Genomic DNA, 19,489 nt, shown 5'->3' with positions numbered 1-19,489 from the left:
TTGCCAAGTATAATAAAACTTAAGTGTTATTAATGCAGTTGTCTCTTTCCTGGGAATTCATTCTTTGGTGTTATATAAACCACTGAATGATGTTTGGTATTTATTTGGAACTCTGTAACATTTGAAAATTTAGAAAATTATTTCTAGGGCAATAAAATGACCAAGGGCTCTTTCATGTTTATTGTATGAATTTAAAAACAAAACTAACATTTCCCCACTTCTAAGACTAGCACTAATTAAATTTTGTTGCTGTTCTATAAGTTTGGAACTAGAATTAGAAAGCTGTAGAAATACCTCTTTTAGTGAGACAGTGTAACTATTGGTGTACTTTGGAAATGGTACCTCAGGTCCAAGCGCTAGTCATTAAAAATTAGTTCTGCTTATCTGAAAACTAAGTTGTCACACCAGCAATGCCAGAATAATCAGTGTTGTTCTACTTCCTAAGATATAAATTCGTAAACTGAAATGTTAGTTTGGGAATTTGTAGTTGGGGCTATATCTGTCCATGTTGCACATAAAGTATAGCAGGTCAACACCCTGCTTCCAGTCAGAAATCTCCCATGTCACCAGAATTAGGATTAGATTTTTTTGATTATTGAATCAGAGTAATACAATATTTTTCCAGGTTATAGTGTGGACTTGAAAGATAACTTCTTTTACTCTTACAGCATCGTTGTCAATAGAAACAGATCCCTGTGGCAGCATGTTAACTTAGAAAACTACAAATTAAGATGATCTTTGCTCTATTCTCTTTTTGTTTATTTTTCAAAATTTTGCCCTATCTACAGGAGCCACACTGGTCAAGTACAATTATTGCTACCAGAGGAGAGGTTCAGGGTTATAACACAGACATGGCAGCAAAGAGAATTATGTGGCTTTTCTTTTCTGTTAGGTTGGTCTTTGGGGTCTGACTCTTGTATGACATCCTTTTTTTTTTTTTCTGTCTTCTACTGTAAATCCATTTTCCCATCTCGTAATGCTTTACATTTTTTTTTATCCTGGTCATAGAATCATCGAATTAAAGGTAACCTTAGATAAAAGCTAATCCAATTTCTTGATTTTATAAATGAGGGAATGGGGGCCAGTAAAGTTGGGAGTTGGCCATGGCCACTCTTCTAGTTAGTACCAGAGATGATACTAGAATTTGGTCCTCTTAAATACTAATCCAAAGGTATCATATTAGCAATGAGCATTGTTGCTCTCGTGACTATCTGTACTTAGGCTACTGTTGATTTATTGTTGCAAAGACCAACTATGGTCTGATGGCCAAAGCCAGTTAGCCAGCCTGCTTCTGTAATAGCCTGTGAGCTAAGAATAGTTTTTCACATTTTTTAAATACAGTAAAACTTTATCTAAAAGGATTAAAAATTATCCTTAGCTTACAGCCAGCAGATTTGGGCCCTATAGTTTGCCAGCAAATATCGTAGTGTCCACTTTAAATTCATGATAAAATTCTCATTTCTGTTTTATGTCCTGTATCTGATATTTTGCCTTCGTCAGAGTTTAAGTACAATGTCCATTTATATTAGTTTTGATCAAAGAGATCTTTTCCCTCTTTAGATTGAGCACCTTGGACACCTAATATAAACTCAATTTAGGAAGTAAATTAAGTAGATATGTGCTCTCTTCTGCAATGTTGAGATCTATTCCTCATGAAATTATATAATTCACATTCCTATATTGTTTTTGTTCCTGGTTTTTGCCTTCTGTCTCATCCCACTGTAACAATTTAAAGTCAAACATACAAGTTTATAACCCTTTTTAAGAAAATTATTTGATTGCTATTGGTAATAAAGGTATGATTTGCAACCATAACTTTTATGTTGATAATGCTTACTATTTTAATTACTTAGTTCCTTCCCCGTGGTTTTTGTTTGCTAAGTGGAGATAGGAAAGGAAAGAAATATTTGATGAAGAGACAAATGAAGCTATTGGATAACCTTATTTTCAAAGTATTTCTTAGAGCTATTAAGTAGTAAGTAAAATAATTGTTTTGATCATTAAATATTCAATATTTTTTAATTAAAAAAATTTAAAATATTCATTTTTAACTTAAATTTAAAGACAAAATAAAGGAATATTTCCATGTACACAGCACAGCATGAAAAGAGGATTCAGTACAAAACCTTGAATTACCATTTCACAATTTATTTTTTAAAAAAAACTGTAATAGGTACTAGATATCATTTTCAAAGCTACGCTGCTTTTCTGTGCTTCCTTCTAAGTTTTGTTCTGTTTTCTGCTGTGCACTTTTTATTTTTTTCTCCCTCCCCACTCTGCCCTAGAGAAGGCTATCATTAGACACTAATAGTATTTTTGGTAAAACCATACTATGCATATTTCTGTTTATCAGTTCTTTCTCTGGATGCAGACAGCTTCTTCCTTTATAAGCCCTTTGTAGTTGATTTGAGTATTTATAATACTCAAGATTACTTAGTTCAGAGTTGTTCTTACAACAGTATTGCTGTTACTGTGTATAGCATTCTCTTGGTTTTGTTCATTTCACTCTTAGCTATTTCATGCAAGTCTTTCCATTTTTTTTCCCCAAAAATCAATCAGCTCATCATTTCTTATAGCACAATAGTATTCTATCGCAATCATATACCACAACTTGTTTAGCCATTCCCCAATTGACTGGTATCCCCTCAGTTTCCAGTTGTTTGCCACCACAAAGGCAACTGCTATAAATACCTTAGATCATATAAGTTCCTTTTCTTTTTCCCTAATCCCTTTAGGAAACAGACCCAACAATGGTATTTCTGGGTCAAAGAGTATACATAGTTTTATAAGTATTTGGGCATAATTCCAGATTTCTCTCCAGAATGGTTGGATCAGTTAGCAGTTATACCAACAGTGAATTAGTGTCCCAGTTTTCCCACATCCCCCTCCAACATTTGTTGCTTTCCCTTTCTATCATTTTAGCCAATCTGATAGGTGTAAGATGATATCTCAGAGTTGTTTTAATTTGCATTTCTTTAGTCAATTGTGATTTAGAGCATTTTTCCATATGACTATGTATAGTTTTGATTTCTTCATTGAAAAACTGCCTATTTATAGCCTTTGACCATTTGTCAATTGGGAAATGACTCGTATTCTTATACATTTGACAGAGTTCTTTGTATATTTGAGATATGAGACTTTTATCCGAGAAACTGTCCATAAAAATTTTCTCTCAGTTTTCTGTTTTCCTTCTAATCTTGGCTACGTTGGTTTATTTGTACAAACCTTTTTTAATTTAATGTAATTGAAATTATCCATTTTATACCTCACACTGCTCTCTTGTTTATTCATAAATTGTTTTCCTATCCATAAGTCTGGTAGGTAATATGTTTCATGTTCTTCAGATTTTTTTTTTATATCTCCCTTTGTATCAAGGTTCTGTATCCATTTTGATCTTATCTTGGTAAATGGTATAAGATACTGGTCTATGCCCAATTTCTGCCACATCTAACCTACATCTTTTCTGTATCCAGATAACCCATTTCTTTACTTACCCCCTTTACCCCACTTAGAATTGGGAGAGATAACAATACCAGAACCATTACTATGGCTTACGATGCTAGGTAATTATAGGTTGACAGTGACAGTGGTATGACCCACAGTATTGCTGCCAGGAGGCAGTGTGAACCAGAGTTCATACATTCCTTCTGCTTTTTTCTATTTCTAAACTGGACAGTACTAATGTGAACAGATGCCGTAACTGCTACATTCTGTGTCTGAGCCTTTTGCTGTTAGAGGAAGTAACAACTACCCACCACATAGCTGGCATGTCTTGGTAACACTTCAAAGTTACATGATTCACCACTTGGGAGGTAGTGGACTTAGGTTTCTCTTAATATCCCTTCTGTCTTCTCAGTTCTAAAAATTTCACCAAGACCAGTAACGTTGTACCTATTTGTTTGTTTTGAGTAAGACCGTTTTGTCTAAGAGTACCAAGGGACAAAATAAGTTGATACCTTTTGGATTTCCAGCAGGTACTTAGAGACCAATTAATCTCATTTATAAGTGACTAAAATGAAGGGAGGAGTAATAATTAAAGAAGCTTATTCTTTCTATTTATAGAGTCGTGTAGAATTAGGTCCCTACCTTAGAATTAGTCTAGTCCAGCCTCCTTTTTTTTTTTTTTCAAACAGATGAGGAAGTAGGCTGAGACTGCAAAGGTAACACAGGCACCAATTTGAAACCCTTGTGCTCTGGTTCCAAATCTAGTATTCAAAGAATCAGAAACTTGAGAGGGATTGTGAAGACCCAACATATATCTGTCAAGTGGTCTTATCCAGCCTTTGTTTGAAGACTTCAAATGAAGAGGAATCTACTGCCCAGGAAAATAGTTTACTCTGCCTTTGCATATTATTAAGAAATTTTCTTTATATGAAACCTCATTTTGCCTTTTTGCAATTTCCACTCATTGCTGTGTTCTGCTCTTTGCATGTTTAATCCTTTCAGCTCTTTTAACAGTCTTTATGATACTTTATGATAATTATCATGTCATGCCTGAATCTTCTTTTCTTCAAATTTAGCATCCCTACTTCCTTGAATCCACATACAGCATGACCTTGAGGCCTTTCACCATCTTGATTGTTTTCCTCTGGATGTTCTTAAACTTATCAAAGTCCTTACTAACATATAGCTTCTAGAATAGAACACAGTACTGCAGATATAGTCTGATCTAGGCAGTGTACAACAGGATTATCCCCTCCCTAGTCCTGGATATTGTGTCTCTTAATCAAGCCTAGCATCATAGTTTCTTTGGCTTGTGTTAATGTGATGTTAAATGGTTTGCTTTGGATTCAAACAGATATCATTCTGTCATTTTTAAGATTATACCCCAGTACTGCTTTTCTTACCCTTTTATTAACTATGAGGACTATTCCAATTTTTCTAAGGGATTTTTGCCCATGGTAGTATATGTAATGATCGCCTGAATTAAAGTCACCTATTCCTGTCTGTTTAAGTTCATTGTAAAGAGATTGTTTTCTCTTAATGTTACTACTTTTTGCTTCTTTTCCTCCAGATTGTCCTTTACTTCTATGTGTTGGCATTCCCAGTTAGTTATTCTCTTGTTCATTGATAAGATTTGCCAATATGGACTCAAAATTTTCTATTCTGTTGATTATTTTTGCTCTTCAGGCCATCAGTTCTGCTTCAGAAATTTTTATCTCTTTTAACAGTCAGGAACATCTGCTATGATTCATGTTCTCTTGCAAATTTACTGGGTTGTCTGTCTCATCAAGTGTTGATGTATTTTCCTTAGTCTTATAGTATTTATTCCTGAATACTTGGGACTCATTTAGGTGATCTAGAGGCCATATTTCTTTCTTTTATTCATATTTTCTCCCTTAGTTTATCTGCTTGTGCTCAAGGTCTTTGAGTTTTCTTCCTACTGAGACCTTTAGTAGTTTCAATATTTTCCCCTTATATTTCCCTATTACTCACTTTCTGACTCCTTCTTTGATGATAGTTTCGTCGGAAGTTGGCCTTCAAAGCTGTCTCCACCTTGTCTCATGCTGGTCAGTTCACCGTTCTCTGCTCCGGGTAATTTTTGAGGAGACGGAATGTTTTCCAGTCCCCTTTATTTTAGGTCTGGTGGAGCCAAACCCATGCTTGTGTCCTGCCTCATTTCCCTTTATTTCTTAATTCTCTGACTGACTACTGTTGTAGCATAAAGTGCTGTTCTAGACAGAACACACTTCTAGCTTTTGTTTTTCTGCTGGGGGAGTGGTGGGGTCAGAGAGGAGGAGAATAGGGGCCAGAGTTAAGTTCTGTTGTGAGCCCACGTATGTTTGTACCTCCTTGCCCAATCATGGTAGCCAGTGCAAGAAGGGATGCTGAGTGAGCAAGTCTGTTTGCTCATTTGTCGTTGGTCATTGGATTTTTACCTTGTTAGATTTCTTGATGTCTTAGACCAGTGAGCAGTTGAAATTGCTTTATCTCTGGTGTATCATTCCTATTTTGGAAAGGTTTAAGGGGTTGGGAGGAGAGGAGAAAATGTCTGGTATTCCATCATTAGGAGGCAGCTTATTGTGTAATCATTAGAGCATTGGGCCTGGAGTCAGGAAGACCTGAGTTCAAATCTGTCCTCAGACACTTTACCAGATACGTGGCCCTGGTCAAGTAACTTAACTGCTGTTTGGCTCTGTTTCCTCAGCTTTAAAATGGGAGTTTGCACCTACCAAACAAGGTTATTGTGAAAATCAAATGGGAATAAAGTTCTTAGTAGCCCATGGAACATTTGTTGTTGTTGAGTCATTTCAGTCGTGTCTAATTCTTTGTGACTCCATTTGGGGTTTTCTTGGCAAAGATACTGGAGTGATTTGCCATTTCCTTCTCCAGCTCATTTTTACAGATGAGGAACTGAGGTTTAGTGACTTTAGTGACTTAAAACAGGGTTTAGTGACTTTCCCAGGGTCACACAACTAGTAAGTGTCTGAGGCCAGATTTGAACTCAGGAAGATAAATAAGTCTTCCTGACTTCAGGCCTGCCACCTAACTGATTTATACATTGTGTGTATGTGGTTTTTTAAAAAGCTCTCAACACAGTGACTGGCATATAGTAAGTCTTATGTCAATATTTATTCTCTTCCCTTCCCCCCAGGATTTCTTAACTTGGTACCCTCACACTTACAAAGGGGTACGTGAATTTGAATGTTAAAAAATACAACTTTATTTTCACTAACTTTTAGTGAAATTTAACATTTTTTTCAATTATGAATGTAGGTAAAAACCGGAGTAGTATTAGGTTCCACCAGATTGCCAAAAGAGAAGTTCCATGATAAAATAAAATAGAAATTATTATAGCTAGTGTTATAACTAACACCGAAGGACCAGAATTTAAGGATATCTCAAAGGACAAACCTGTGTTAATTAGCAGTGCATTTTTTTCAATTCATAAGGCAAAGAAAATAGAGATAGAAGAATGAACTTTTTAATTTCAAAGTACAATTATAATATTTTTATATCAATTAATGTACTTGATCTTCTTAGTGTTAAGAGCCCCTCTGCTAGAAATTTGAATCTTGCAGTTAGTTGTAGCAGTTTTTACTTTTTCTTTACACATTGATCACTAAATCCAGGTTCCTTTTAGGATAACCTGTCTATAATTTCTGGTGGCCATGTTCTCTGGTCCTGAATCACCATCATAAATCTGTGTGTTTCCACACAAACAAATATGGTTGACTCAACTATTTGTCTTTGTTGACAAATTGTTGGCTGAATTCATTCTGATGCTATCCACAGAAGGCCTTTTGATTCCATTTTTGGACCTTTACTATTTCAAAGGCTCCACCCAGAGGTCAACCACATTTGGTTATATTAAAAAAAAATCCAATGGGGTATCTATTATTAGCTTTTACTGTTGCTTGGTAAAGTGGTTTCACTTGTTCCAAAAGTATTTCACTTGTTTTTTGTTGTTTTTAACCTGTTTATCCTATCTGTCAATCTTTTTCGTTCTGTTTTTTTGGGAAGTATTCATCTTTCTATACCTGGTTTAGGGTATTTGGCCTTGGCTTCTTTGATTTTAAATTGGTTTTTGTGGGAATAATATGTGAATCTTATGTGGTTCATTTTAGAATTCCAAAAGTGTAATTTAAGGCTAGTAATGCATAAGGTTTAAAAAATTATTATTTTTGTTTGTTATTGTCTTATTTTCATTTTTTTCAATGAGATTACTATTGTTACTGTTGTGTTTTGATCAGAGAAAAAATAACTTAAGTGGAAGACAGTACTTTCAGTAGTAAATGAATCAAACAGAGTATTAACCATGATTGACTCACTGTAACAGATAGAATTTATTTTGCAAAGAAATTTTCACAGTAACAGTATTTGTTGTAATGAAATGACTTATATAAGCTTCAGTACTTTTATTGGAATGCTTTTTAACCAAATGAAAACAAATTATTTTGCAATTTAAAGGGGAAGTGGACCCTAAAGAGAGAATAGCTCGCCAGCGCAAACTGTTACAGAAGAAACTTGGCCTTGATATGGGAGCAGCAATTGGAATGAATACTGAAGAGCTCTTTAATGATGAAGATCTGGACTACACGCCAGCTTCAGCTTCCCTTGTAAACAAACAACCTGTAGGTAAAACCTCGGGCTGTTTGATTGCAAGGAATATTACAGTGGGTTTGCTTCATTTGTGATTCTGCCATTGAAAATCATTGTACTTTTGTTATAATGCTGTACCCAATTCCTCACTTTATAATTCTGCCATCATAGTTTGTCTTCACTAATTAGATTTCTCCAAACTCTTAGATGTGTTGACCTGGACTGGTCTATTTTTTTTTTCTTTTTTCCTCTATTGATGGTACTAATTAGAACCCATAGGTGGCTTGACACTCCATCCTTTACTGTCCTTTTAATATGTTTTACAGGTAGGTGAAAGAGAGCTTTTTGATGGGGAAATGTAAGGGACCAAGATAATTCTTCTTGTCTAATGGCAGTGTGGCCTAGCAATAGATTTAGAATCCTGAGACCTGGATTTGAGTCTGAGTTTTGCCACTTACTAGCTGTATGACCTTTAGCACATAGTTTCTCCTTCTTTGAGCCTGTTTCTTTATCAATAAAATAAGAGGGGGTGAACTAATTGATTTCAGAGGTCTTTTCCAGTTCTAACATTTTGTGAGTCTGTGATAATATTAGAAACTTTGAAATCATTGCAAATCCCAGTCTTCACCACTATGCCTTCTTACCCTTGGCTTGAATAGAGAGCAATTTCAATGTCTTTGGACTAAGACTTCTTCCAGTTTGTGGTATCTCAGAAAAAAAGGATAATGAAAAGGAATAAGTAATAGGGTAAATAAGGTAAAAAGAAAAATAGGGAAAGAATTTAAGAGAAGTAAAAAATTAAAAAAGCGGTAATAAGGAGATAAAAAAGAAGATATCAGAGTAGAAAATAATAGAAGGATACAGATTACAAGGTTAAAGAAGAGGTTGTGAGTAAGCAATAAGGGGAGAAGAGTGAGAAATTAAAAAGCAGAAATTCTCTGTAAAATGAGGGTAGTGTTGATAAATGGAAGGAAAAAGTGGCCAACTTAAGGGAAATTAATACGGAACTACTTTAGGAAAGTTTGATAGGTGGCAGAGATTGCATTGTAGGAGACAGAGGAAGCCCATGCAGAGGCTATGACTACCATTTTTCAGAATAGATAGTCTCTGTATCTGATTTGTTGGAACTCATCTTTTGCAATTGGGCACTCCTGCATTAGTCTTCTTGGCTAAATCTAATAGGGACTGCAGATTGCTTCTAAGGCTGCAGTTATTTGTGGAGATAGCATTTTCTTTCTGAGGGGAACTTCCTTTCTGAAATATTAACACATAAGTGGGTTGGCTAGAGAGCGTCAGGCTCAGTATAGTTCTGGGTGGGAAGCTAGGAGAAGGGTGATACTTTCCAAAACACATACCTTGTAGCTTTTGTGACATTGAGAACCTGTGGTAGGGGGAGTATATATGGATCATAGCACTTAGAATCATAAGGCTAGACAGATCCTTTTATTCTAAATTTATTTTATAAGTAAGGGACCTGAGGCCCAGAGATGCCAAGTGACTTGCCTAAATGACACAACCAGATAGTAACAGAACTTCCATTAGATAGTGCTTTTTTTAAAAAAAAATACATTGAAAACATTAGATATATTAACAGAGGGGAAAAAAGAGGGCTAAGTGGCCACAGGAGGCTAATATCTGGACAATTACTGCTGAAATAATTCTGTTATATTTCTAATGATACTCCTAACTGTAGGGTGATGGGTTAGGAAATTTAACTCCTTGTCATCATCATTGCTTATTCACTTCATTATTATCATATCTATATTGTTTTTCAGAAGTTCAGTCATTCATTTTCATAGTACAAATTTTGGGTGATGATGTGCCTATTTTGAAGTCTCACCTGCCAGAAACCCTCCAAATGGCTGAACTTCACAAAATATGCCAGACCTGCTCCAAAAGGAGTCTCACCTTGATTCTGAGAAGGTGGGAACTTCTCTTAATTCCACATGAAATTGAAACTCAGCGATTTTTAAATCTTTTCAGGCTCTTCAAGCTGCTGAGTTGATTGACTCAGAATTTCGAGCAGGGATGAGCAACAGGCAAAAGAATAAAGCTAAAAGAATGGCAAAATTATTTGCAAAGCAGAGATCCAAGGATGCAGTGGAAAACAATGAAAAGAGGTAACAATCTCTGTTTATTCATTTAATAATTGTAAAGGTAGCTTGTTAAAATCTGGGCCAGTATGGTTTACAATAATTAATAACTGACATAGCATTTTAAATTATGCAGAGTTCTTTATGTATATCCTCATTTGATACTCACAACTTTGTGATGAGATTGGTAGTACAGGGATTAGCTAGATCTTACAAATGAGGACTCAGAGAGGTTAAAAAAACTAGACTGTTCTCTCCCAACGGAAGGCAGGCTTTTCTTTGTGTTAAGCACCTGTTAAAGGCCTGGCACACAATAGGTGCATAATGAGTGCTGGTTGATTGATTTCCCATTGTCATGTAGTCAGTAAGTGTAAGGATTTAGGATTTGAACCAAGTCTTTATGATGCCATCTAAGTGTTTTTTCCACTTTGCTTTGTTGCACCCTTTTGAAACTTGCCTTTAGCCATGAAAAAAGTCACTGGGTTCCATTAACCAAAGGAAGTTTCTCTGCCTGACTTTTACCACTAAGGGCTTGCAAAAGAAAACAAATTTTAAATTATTACCATTATTCATTGGTCATTATGGCAAATACCACTTCATAAAATTTCATAGGTAGTCAGTCTTAAATATTTGATACCTAGGATCCTAATGGGAGAAGGTTTTATTTTAGTAACAACTTCTTGCTTTTTGAATAAAATTGGCTAAATATTTCATTTTCTAAAGTGCAAATTAGAAGGAAAAGAACACTACATTCCAAAAACTAGTAATCAGGGCAAGCAGAATTTTACTTTGGGTTTCTGTAATGTTTTTTGCCTCAAGCAGTGAGAAAGCATTATTGCATATGTTTTCTAGGGTTCCTAGATCCATTTTGGAGACTCCTGCACTAGTTTTTCCCCCAAAATGGAAGTTAGAAACATTACTAACATTACCATCATCTTCTGGGCATGGTGGTGCTACACACCTTTAATTTCTGCCATTAGGGGAGGCTGAGGGTGGAGATTACTTGAATTCGGGAGTTCTGAGTTTCAGGAAGGCTAAAGCTGATGAGTTGTCCACATTGAATCTGGCACTGATATGTGAGCCCCCAGAAGTAGAGGGCTACTAAGCTCCCTAATAAGGGGAGAATGAGCCAACATCAGAAAATGGAGCAAATTAAAACTTCCATACTGATCAGTGTTAGGATTGTGTTAATAGCAGCTCCTCTTCCAGCATGGGCAAGAAAACCTAGTGTCAAATAAGCAGACACCCCCTCCACCACAATAAAAGAAAAAGGAAACCAAAATGTTATCGTCATCAATTGAAAATTTTTTTCATTAAAAAAAGATTATTTATTCCCCCTTTTTTATATCATAGTCATTTCCAGATATCAGAACCTGCTGTACCACCATACACTACTTTTTAAAACTTCCATTATAACAGAACAACAGTTGAACAAAAACAATTATACTCCTCTGTCAGCAAGCAGTGAGGAGATAGGTTTTATTTATTTATGTTCTCCTGGAGCAAGCTGCCTTATTCAGTTACTCAAAGTTTGGTTTCCTTTTTGTGTTCTTTTCATTTACAATATTATAGTTATTTGTGTATACTATTCTCCTGGCCCTTGTTTTATTCTGTATTAATCCATACAAGTTTTCCATGTTTTTCTGAATTGTTTCATAATAAATATATTCATAATTTCTTACTACACAGTAATATTCCTTTACATTTGTTTGTTAGCATTTTGTTTGATACTCACCTTCATTTAGGAGGGATTCATTTTGTTTCCCTTTCTTCATGCAGCACTTCAACCTTCTTTTAACTTTAGAATAAAAAGATAGTGTCATTAAATGTCATAATTTCCTGGCTTCCCTTCTTGAAATGGATTCTGGGAGGTATGTGACTGGATATTCTTTAGCTATCAGCTTTAATTTCACACAGCAACTTAACTAAAAATCATTAGGTCAGCAGCTACATTGTCAGGTTATAACATTACTACCACCACTTCCCAGTCCGGTGGTAGCATATATGAAGTGCTTTCCATGTACTGTCTCATCTGATACTCATAATTCTGTGACACAGCTGGGGCAGGACCATCGTTCCCACTTGACACAAAATTTGAATCTTGAAGAGGTTAAGCGACCTACCAAAGGTCAAATAGCGAGGGAGTGGCAAAGCCAGAACCTGAATCCAGGCTTTCCTCACTAGAGTCTAGGGATCTCCCCACTCCTCAAACAGGGCAATATTACCTACCACCAGCTTTAGCATCAGAATGTTGTCTTTATTATATGTTGAGGGCTGGGCTGGGCACTGCCCATACAGCATCTGAACTTTTAATTACAACTCCGACTGCACTTCTTGTGTGGAAAAAAAATGGTACATAGAAAATCCATCCCGTTGTGCTTTCTTAATCTCAGTGAGCATAATGATAATTTTATGTGTGATTTATTAACAATTTAACATTGTTAAAATATTTACGGGAAAATCAACAGGGATCTGTTTATGTGTCTGGAATGTAGCTTATAGAACCTTATATTGTCTTTCCTAGCAAATAAAAAGCAAAATTCACCCATTGGGCTTTTTGTGAAACAGAATTAATAAAAGTACATATTTACTTAGTAATTTTCACCTAAAGATGTTTTTGCTTCTATAAAATGCAAATTCTTTATTGATGTGTTTTGTAGTGCTTGTAGGAAGTAGGCATGTAATTTCCTTCCCCCATGTTTTATATTCGAGATATGTTAACCAAACTATGTTAACCAAACATCTAAGTCTAACAATGCTGCAGACAAGCATGATAGAGGCTTGGTTCATGTTTGTTAAATTGAATCAAATAGCAATTCAGTAAAAACTAGTTGTAAGATCTCAGATTATGTAGAACTTTTACTCAAAATTTAAAGTGTTTTAGAAATAGTAAAATCATACCAAAATTAGTACTACAAAACTGAATTAATTTGGGTAATACTAATTCAGTGTTCATAATAATTTGAGGATTAGGCTGAAATTTACCTTTTTCCTATGAAAAATTATCATTCCAGGCAAATTAATCATTCAAATATGATAGTGGAGGTGGGAACTTAAGAAAATCATTTTCTAGCACTTTGTGAGAACCTGATAACTTTATAAACAAAATTCACTCATTCTTTTCCTGTTTATTCAGTAATATAGATTTTTAAAGGCCCCATAGGAACTTCTTTTGCGTTATTATATTATTAACCTAGTTTGGTTTGTAATACATATTTAAGAGCAATAATAAAAATTTTCTTTAAAGTAATTTTCTAAGTCACATTTTTTCATAATTTATAGTATCACTATTCTGAATTAATGGAGTTCTTATTTTATATTTTATCAACATAGCCAGTTAAATATGCTTTGAGATTGCCATGTTCAAACTCACAAATAAAATCTAGTCCCTTGTCTTTTGTGCATTAGGGTATGACAGCCCAAAATGGTGAATTGTACATGACTTAGGCTGTCAGATTAGTTACTAAAAGGTATTGGAAATTTCAAAAATACAGTCTCTAAGAAAATATCCCCTGATTTTTAGTCACTATAATCCTTTTATTAATAAAATTCATTATTATTTTATTAATAAAATTAATAAAAACTTACAACGGGGTCTCAACTCATAAGGGCCTTTTAGCATTATTTAAGTGTTTGATTGAAGTATAGTATATTAGAAAGATTTCTTTTGTCTACCCTTACATTACTTCATTTTTTTAAATGGTGAATTTTATTTTTAGCAATGATAGTGCGGATGGGGAACCAGAAGAAAAGAGACGGAAGATAGCCAATATTGTTATTAATCAGCCTGCAACTGAGTCCAAGGTCTTGATTGATAATGTGCCAGACAATTCTTCTTTATTTGAAGAGGTATAATTTTCATGCCTTAAGTGACAGTTTTCTAATTTGTTTCTTGCTTCAAATATTAAGTCTATAGTAATCTACCAAAATCTAGAGAAGTGATAGCTAACAGATCATTTACATTTGCATTAAAAAATCCTTGGTAGTCAGTTTTTCCAAAATTTGTATTATTTTTGTCCCATTTCACTCTGTCTTCTCTAGCAGATTGCCTCCTCTGTCATCCCTACCCTCTCAAATATCTTCAGTCTTTCCCTGTGTATTGACTCCTTTCCTCGTGCCTGCAAACATGCCCATGTTTCCCCCATCCTCAAAAAACCCTCACTTGATCTTTCTATGTCTCCTAACTGTAGTGTTTTATCTCTTCTGCCCTTTATGGCTAAGCTCCTTGAGAAAGGTCTGCAAATAGGTACCTCCACTTTCTCTCTTCTCACCCTCCTCTTAACCTTATAGTTAGCTTCCAACTTTATCATTTCACTGAAACTTTCTCCAGTTAACAGTGGCTTAGTGGCCAAGTCCAGTGGCTTTTTCTTAATCCTCATTCTTCTTGACATCTTTACAGCCTTTGACACTATCGATCACTCTCTTCTCCTTGATATTCCGTGCTCTCTAGGTTTTTGGGACACCACTCTCCTGGTTGTCCTCCTATTAGATTGCTCCTTTTTAGTCTTCTTTGCTGGATCCTCATCTAGATCACACCCACTAACCATGAATATCCCTTAGGCTTCTGTCTTGAGCCTTCTTCTCTTCTCCCTGTCTACTATTTCACTTGGTGATCTCATCAGCTCCCATGGATTTAATTATCATCTCTATGCTGTTGATCTTCAAATCTACCGAACAAACCCTAATGTCTCTGCCTACCCACAGTCTCCAACTGCCTTTCAGACATCTCAAACTGGATGTCCAGTAGTCATCTCAAAACTAAATGCATTATTTTTCTTCCTAAACTCTCCTCCCTCCCTTACTTTCCTGTTGTAAAGGGTATTATAAATATTGTAAAGGGATTGTAGAGGGCATCACCATCCTCTCACTCCCCCAGGTTCACAACCTATATAAGAACTAGTATGTCATCCTCAACTCTCTCCCACCATATCCTTCTACCCCATCCAACTTGCTGCCAAGGCCTGTCGAGTTCATCTTTGCCACCCTCCTCTTCTCTGATACTGGCAACACTCTAGAACTGGTCCTCATCACCTCAGGCCTAGCCTATTGCAATGATCTGCTGGTGAGTCTGCCAAATTTTTCCCCATTCTAATACATCCTACTTTCAGCCACCAGAGTACTTTTGCTAAATCTAAGATCTGACCTTCACTCTCTTTACCACTACCAGTAAACTCCGGTCCCTTTCTATCACCTCTAGGATCAAATACAAAATCCTCTTGGTGTTCAAAGCCATTTATAACCTAGCTCTTCCCTTACCTTTCTAGTTTTCTTGCAACCTACACATTTCTTTCCCTGCAAATATACTCTTTAGTCAAGTGACACTGGCCTCCTTTCTGTCCTTGAATGAGACACTCCTTCTTTTGATTCTGATCATTTTTCACTGGCTGTTCCATTCCTGGGATGCTCTCCCTCCTCATCACCTCTTGGCTTTCTTTAAGTCCCAGCTAAAATTTCACCTTCTACAGGAAGCCTTTCCTGATCCTCTTTAATGCTAATGCCTTCCCTCTGTTGATTACTTTCAATTTATCCTATATATAGTTTATACGTAGTTGTTTGTACTGTTAACTCCCCCATCAGACTGTAAGCTTCTTGAGGGCAGGAACTGTCTTTTGCGCCTTTTTTGTATCTCATTGCTTAGAACAGTCCTAGCACATAGTAGGCACTTGATAAATGCTTACTGACCATTGTACATATGAAAAAATTTTAAAGTACATTTGTATTATTGGCATGAAAGACTTATTCTGGAATTTTGATTTGTTAATTTACTTAACTTTTTTTTATGTAGACAAATGAATGGCCTTTGGAAAGCTTTTGTGAAGAACTGTGTAATGATCTTTTTAATCCATCCTGGGAGGTAAGATTTGTTCATCATAGCACCATCAGTGTTCTACTAATGATGCAGTGACATAGATCAGAGTATCACCTGCCTATTTTCTCTTTGTGACCTTCTCCATCCTCAGCAGTTGACTCTTCATAGCAGACATTTTACTATCCTCCCCCAATAAACTTTGGATTCATTTTCAACTTTTCATTGTTTTTTCTACTGATTTAGTCCATTGCCCATAGGCTTCAGCTTCCTCATGTGTTCGTACTTTTTCTTTATTTTTTTAAAATTCTTTTTATTGTGAGCTTGCAATCGACAACACAAACACTTCAATATGCAAAGATCAACAGGAAAGATTGTATAAGAAGTTGAACTTGCATTGCCTATAGTTTTTTAAAAGAAATAACTAAATAAACACATGAGCATATAGTTTAACAAAGTAACAACAGAAGTATCCTATTTGTGTTCATTGTAGACTTCTGTTAAGTAAAAAAAAAGTTTTATTGATGCCTTTTCTGTGTCTGTTACTACCACTACCTTACCTTCCCTTCCTCCCCCCATGTAGAATACCTTCCCTTATAATGTGTATAGTTAAGAGGAGGAAGAAAAAAAACACACACAGCACAGTGACCATTTCTGAGAATGCACTTCTCATTTTGTACCTCTAGTCCATTCCCTCTCTTCCAAGAGATAGGAGGTGTGTTTCATAATTAATCTTATTAAAATCACGATTTTTTTTTGGTCAGCATTCTGTGGTCTTCAGGATTTGTTTGTTTTTTTAATTTTTTATTGACTTTTTTGGTTTGCTTTTATATCACATACATTTCCCACTGTATCCACTTTCCCCCACACCTTCTAGAGAACAAATCTTCCAACAGAGAATAAATAAATAAGAGGGGGGAAAGGAATTCAGCAAAAATAATCAATACAGTGAAAATATCTAAAATTAAATGCAGTGTTCCACATTCATATTTCTCAAAGTTTGGGGCCAGGTTTGGTCACTATAACTTTGAAGCATTCAGTTTCAGTTCTTTCCATTTACATTGTTATTGTTATTTGTGTCTATTGTTTTCTTTGTTCTGTTAACTTTACTTTGTATCAGTTTATTTAAGTCTTCCCATAATTCTCTATATTTATCATATTCATTGTTTCAGTCAGTACATGAATATTCTTTTACAGTCATGTACCACAGCTTATTTAACCATCCCCCTTCTGACGATGCTTATCCATTTTCATCCCTTCAGCCACAATCTTCATTTGGGTTCTGGTCATTTCTCTCCTAAACTACAGCATCCTCCCCTCTTGTCCATTATATAGTCATTTTTGGCTTCAGTTCTGTGAACATGCTGACCCAGACTGCAGCTTTATCACTGCTTTGTTAAGGACTTCTATTTAAAGCTACTCCATTCTTAAACCAACTAGGAATGATAATTAGTGGGTGCCAGGTCAATACCTTGTTTACCTACCATTCATATGATAACTACATGGTTTGAAGCAGCTCTCCATTGCCTGAGTATAGTTAATTTTCATCTACTTAAAGCCTTTAATGTGACAGTTTATTCTGGAGTTTCAGTTAAGCAGTGACAATAAGAGTTTGAGGATAATTTGCTCTGACACCTATCAATTGAGTGAACTTTTGAGATCTTCCTTGGTTGCCCATAGTTTATAAAAATTCTTGGGCATTAGGAATTATAGAAATGTTGGTACCTCTTTGTTAGAACAACTCTTCCTACTTCCCTCTTTTCTCCTAGGAATAAGGTTCTTTTTTTTTTTAAAGGAGGAATGGACAAGTGGGATTTATCTGAGAACTATCCTAGAATTTAGAGCTAGAAAGGACCTTCCAGTTTATGCCGTCCAAGTCCCTACTTTATAGGTGAGGACATTGATAGTAAGGATCTAAATTATGATTTGTACTCATGTAATTTAGAGCCCAGCATTGTTTCCCCTGTAACACATTGTCTTCAAAACATGTTAGCTAGAATTTTACCCAAAAGAAGGCACGTTATTTTAAATTTCCATATAGTGTACTTTAATTTTATGGAAAGCAAAATGTTTTTTTCTTATTGAAAAGAAGTTAAACAAAACAGCTTAAATATTAAGACTCTAACATTATTTAACGTTGATACTTTTAGGTTCGACATGGTGCAGGTACTGGACTAAGGGAAATTCTCAAAGCTCATGGGAAAAGTGGTGGTAAAATAGGAGATAGCACTTTAGAGGAGGTAAGTGTATTAGACTAATAATATTAACAAACCCTCATAAATCAGCCAAAAGAGGATAAATGCTCAAAATGAAAGCTAAAGGGAAAAGGATGAGAGAATAGTGAAGTGCTCAGGGAGAAAGGGGCAGCAGAAAAAGCAGGAACAAGAAGGTTGGGGAAAAGTGGTGTGACAAAGAAATGGGAAGAAGGGTGATAAATGAGACATTAAATGGTCAGTGAGACTGATGGAGTTTTAAGTGCTAAGAAGTTCAGTTGAACGAATAGCAGCTAGTAGACTGAAAAGAAAGGAAAGATTGGGAGAAAGATGATTGGTGGGAATAGAGTTTATGATCCAATATGGATTGGTGACATATACTTGATCATCAAACTGACCTTATGGAGCTAATTTCTTAATGTGTGCAAGTACTAGATTTCATGCCTTATAACCTTTGGTGCAGTTCTATTCAAATCAAACTAATCAATAAATAGATTGTGATTGGGGCAGCTAGATGGTGCAGTGGATGGAGCACCGGCCCTGAAGTCAGGAGGAATCCAGCCTCAGACCAGACACTTGACACTTAACTAGCTGTGTGACCCTGGGCAAATCACGTAACCCCAATTGCCTTAAAAAAAAAACCCCAGAACAAAATAGATTGTGATTTATGAGGCCAAAGAGATTAACTGGTGTCATTTTTGACTAATATTCGTGTAGTTTAAATGATCCATTTGGTCTCTATTTTTTGGTCTTTTATTTGTGTGCAGTTTGAATGTTAATTTGAGTTGTAGAAATAAGTTTTCTCTAATGAAAAGAATACTTGAAATGGTATTTGTTTGTGATATTTAATGGTGATTGTGTTTTCCCAGATGATCCAGCAGCATCAAGATTGGTTGGAAGACTTGGCCATTAGACTCCTTTGTGTTTTTGCATTAGACAGATTTGGTGATTTTGTTTCAGATGAAGTAAGCATCTCACTTAAGGGAGTTTTTATTCAATTAAATTCTAATTTAGTGCATAATCTGGTGTCAATTTTGAACTTTTCCTCCTTTCTACTTGTAGGTTGTAGCACCAGTTCGTGAAACTTGTGCTCAAACTTTAGGTGTGGTGTTAAAACACATGAATGAAACAGGAGTTCATAGGACTGTGGATGTACTCCTTAAATTGCTCACACAAGAACAGTGGGAAGTGAGACACGGTGGCCTATTAGGAATAAAATATGTTTTAGCAGTTCGTCAGGTAAACATTTCAGAATCTGTATCATGGGTATGAATGAAGGCATTTTTCTTTCTTTTAAAAAGTTGATGTTATTTATATTTCAGATATTGTAGCAT

The 19,489-nt window shown here is 35.5% G+C and overlaps 1 protein-coding gene across 5 annotated transcripts in view; it reads left to right on the top strand.

Annotated features, from left to right (window-relative positions):
• The window catches only part of BTAF1 (B-TFIID TATA-box binding protein associated factor 1), a 129,587-nt gene that overhangs the window by 33,230 nt on the left and 76,868 nt on the right, over positions 1 to 19,489 (top strand). For 3 of the 5 annotated variants that reach the window (XM_020964074.2, XM_020964072.2, XM_078150998.1), the window contains exons 5-11: positions 7,912 to 8,117; positions 10,027 to 10,163; positions 13,856 to 13,985; positions 15,922 to 15,990; positions 18,093 to 18,182; positions 19,025 to 19,120; positions 19,218 to 19,394. In XM_020964074.2, coding sequence (XP_020819733.1) covers positions 7,912 to 8,117; positions 10,027 to 10,163; positions 13,856 to 13,985; positions 15,922 to 15,990; positions 18,093 to 18,182; positions 19,025 to 19,120; positions 19,218 to 19,394 — 905 coding nt within the window. The remainder of the gene's footprint in view (positions 1 to 7,911; positions 8,118 to 10,026; positions 10,164 to 13,855; positions 13,986 to 15,921; positions 15,991 to 18,092; positions 18,183 to 19,024; positions 19,121 to 19,217; positions 19,395 to 19,489) is intronic. The other 2 variants (XM_020964076.2, XM_020964075.2) reach the window with 1 other exon arrangement.

Source organism: Phascolarctos cinereus, unplaced genomic scaffold (genome assembly GCF_003287225.1).
Source record: "Phascolarctos cinereus isolate Bilbo 61053 unplaced genomic scaffold, phaCin_HiC Scaffold_3;HRSCAF=262, whole genome shotgun sequence".
Taxonomy (NCBI): Eukaryota; Metazoa; Chordata; class Mammalia; order Diprotodontia; family Phascolarctidae; genus Phascolarctos; species Phascolarctos cinereus.
This window is presented reverse-complemented; position numbering and strand designations above follow the sequence as displayed.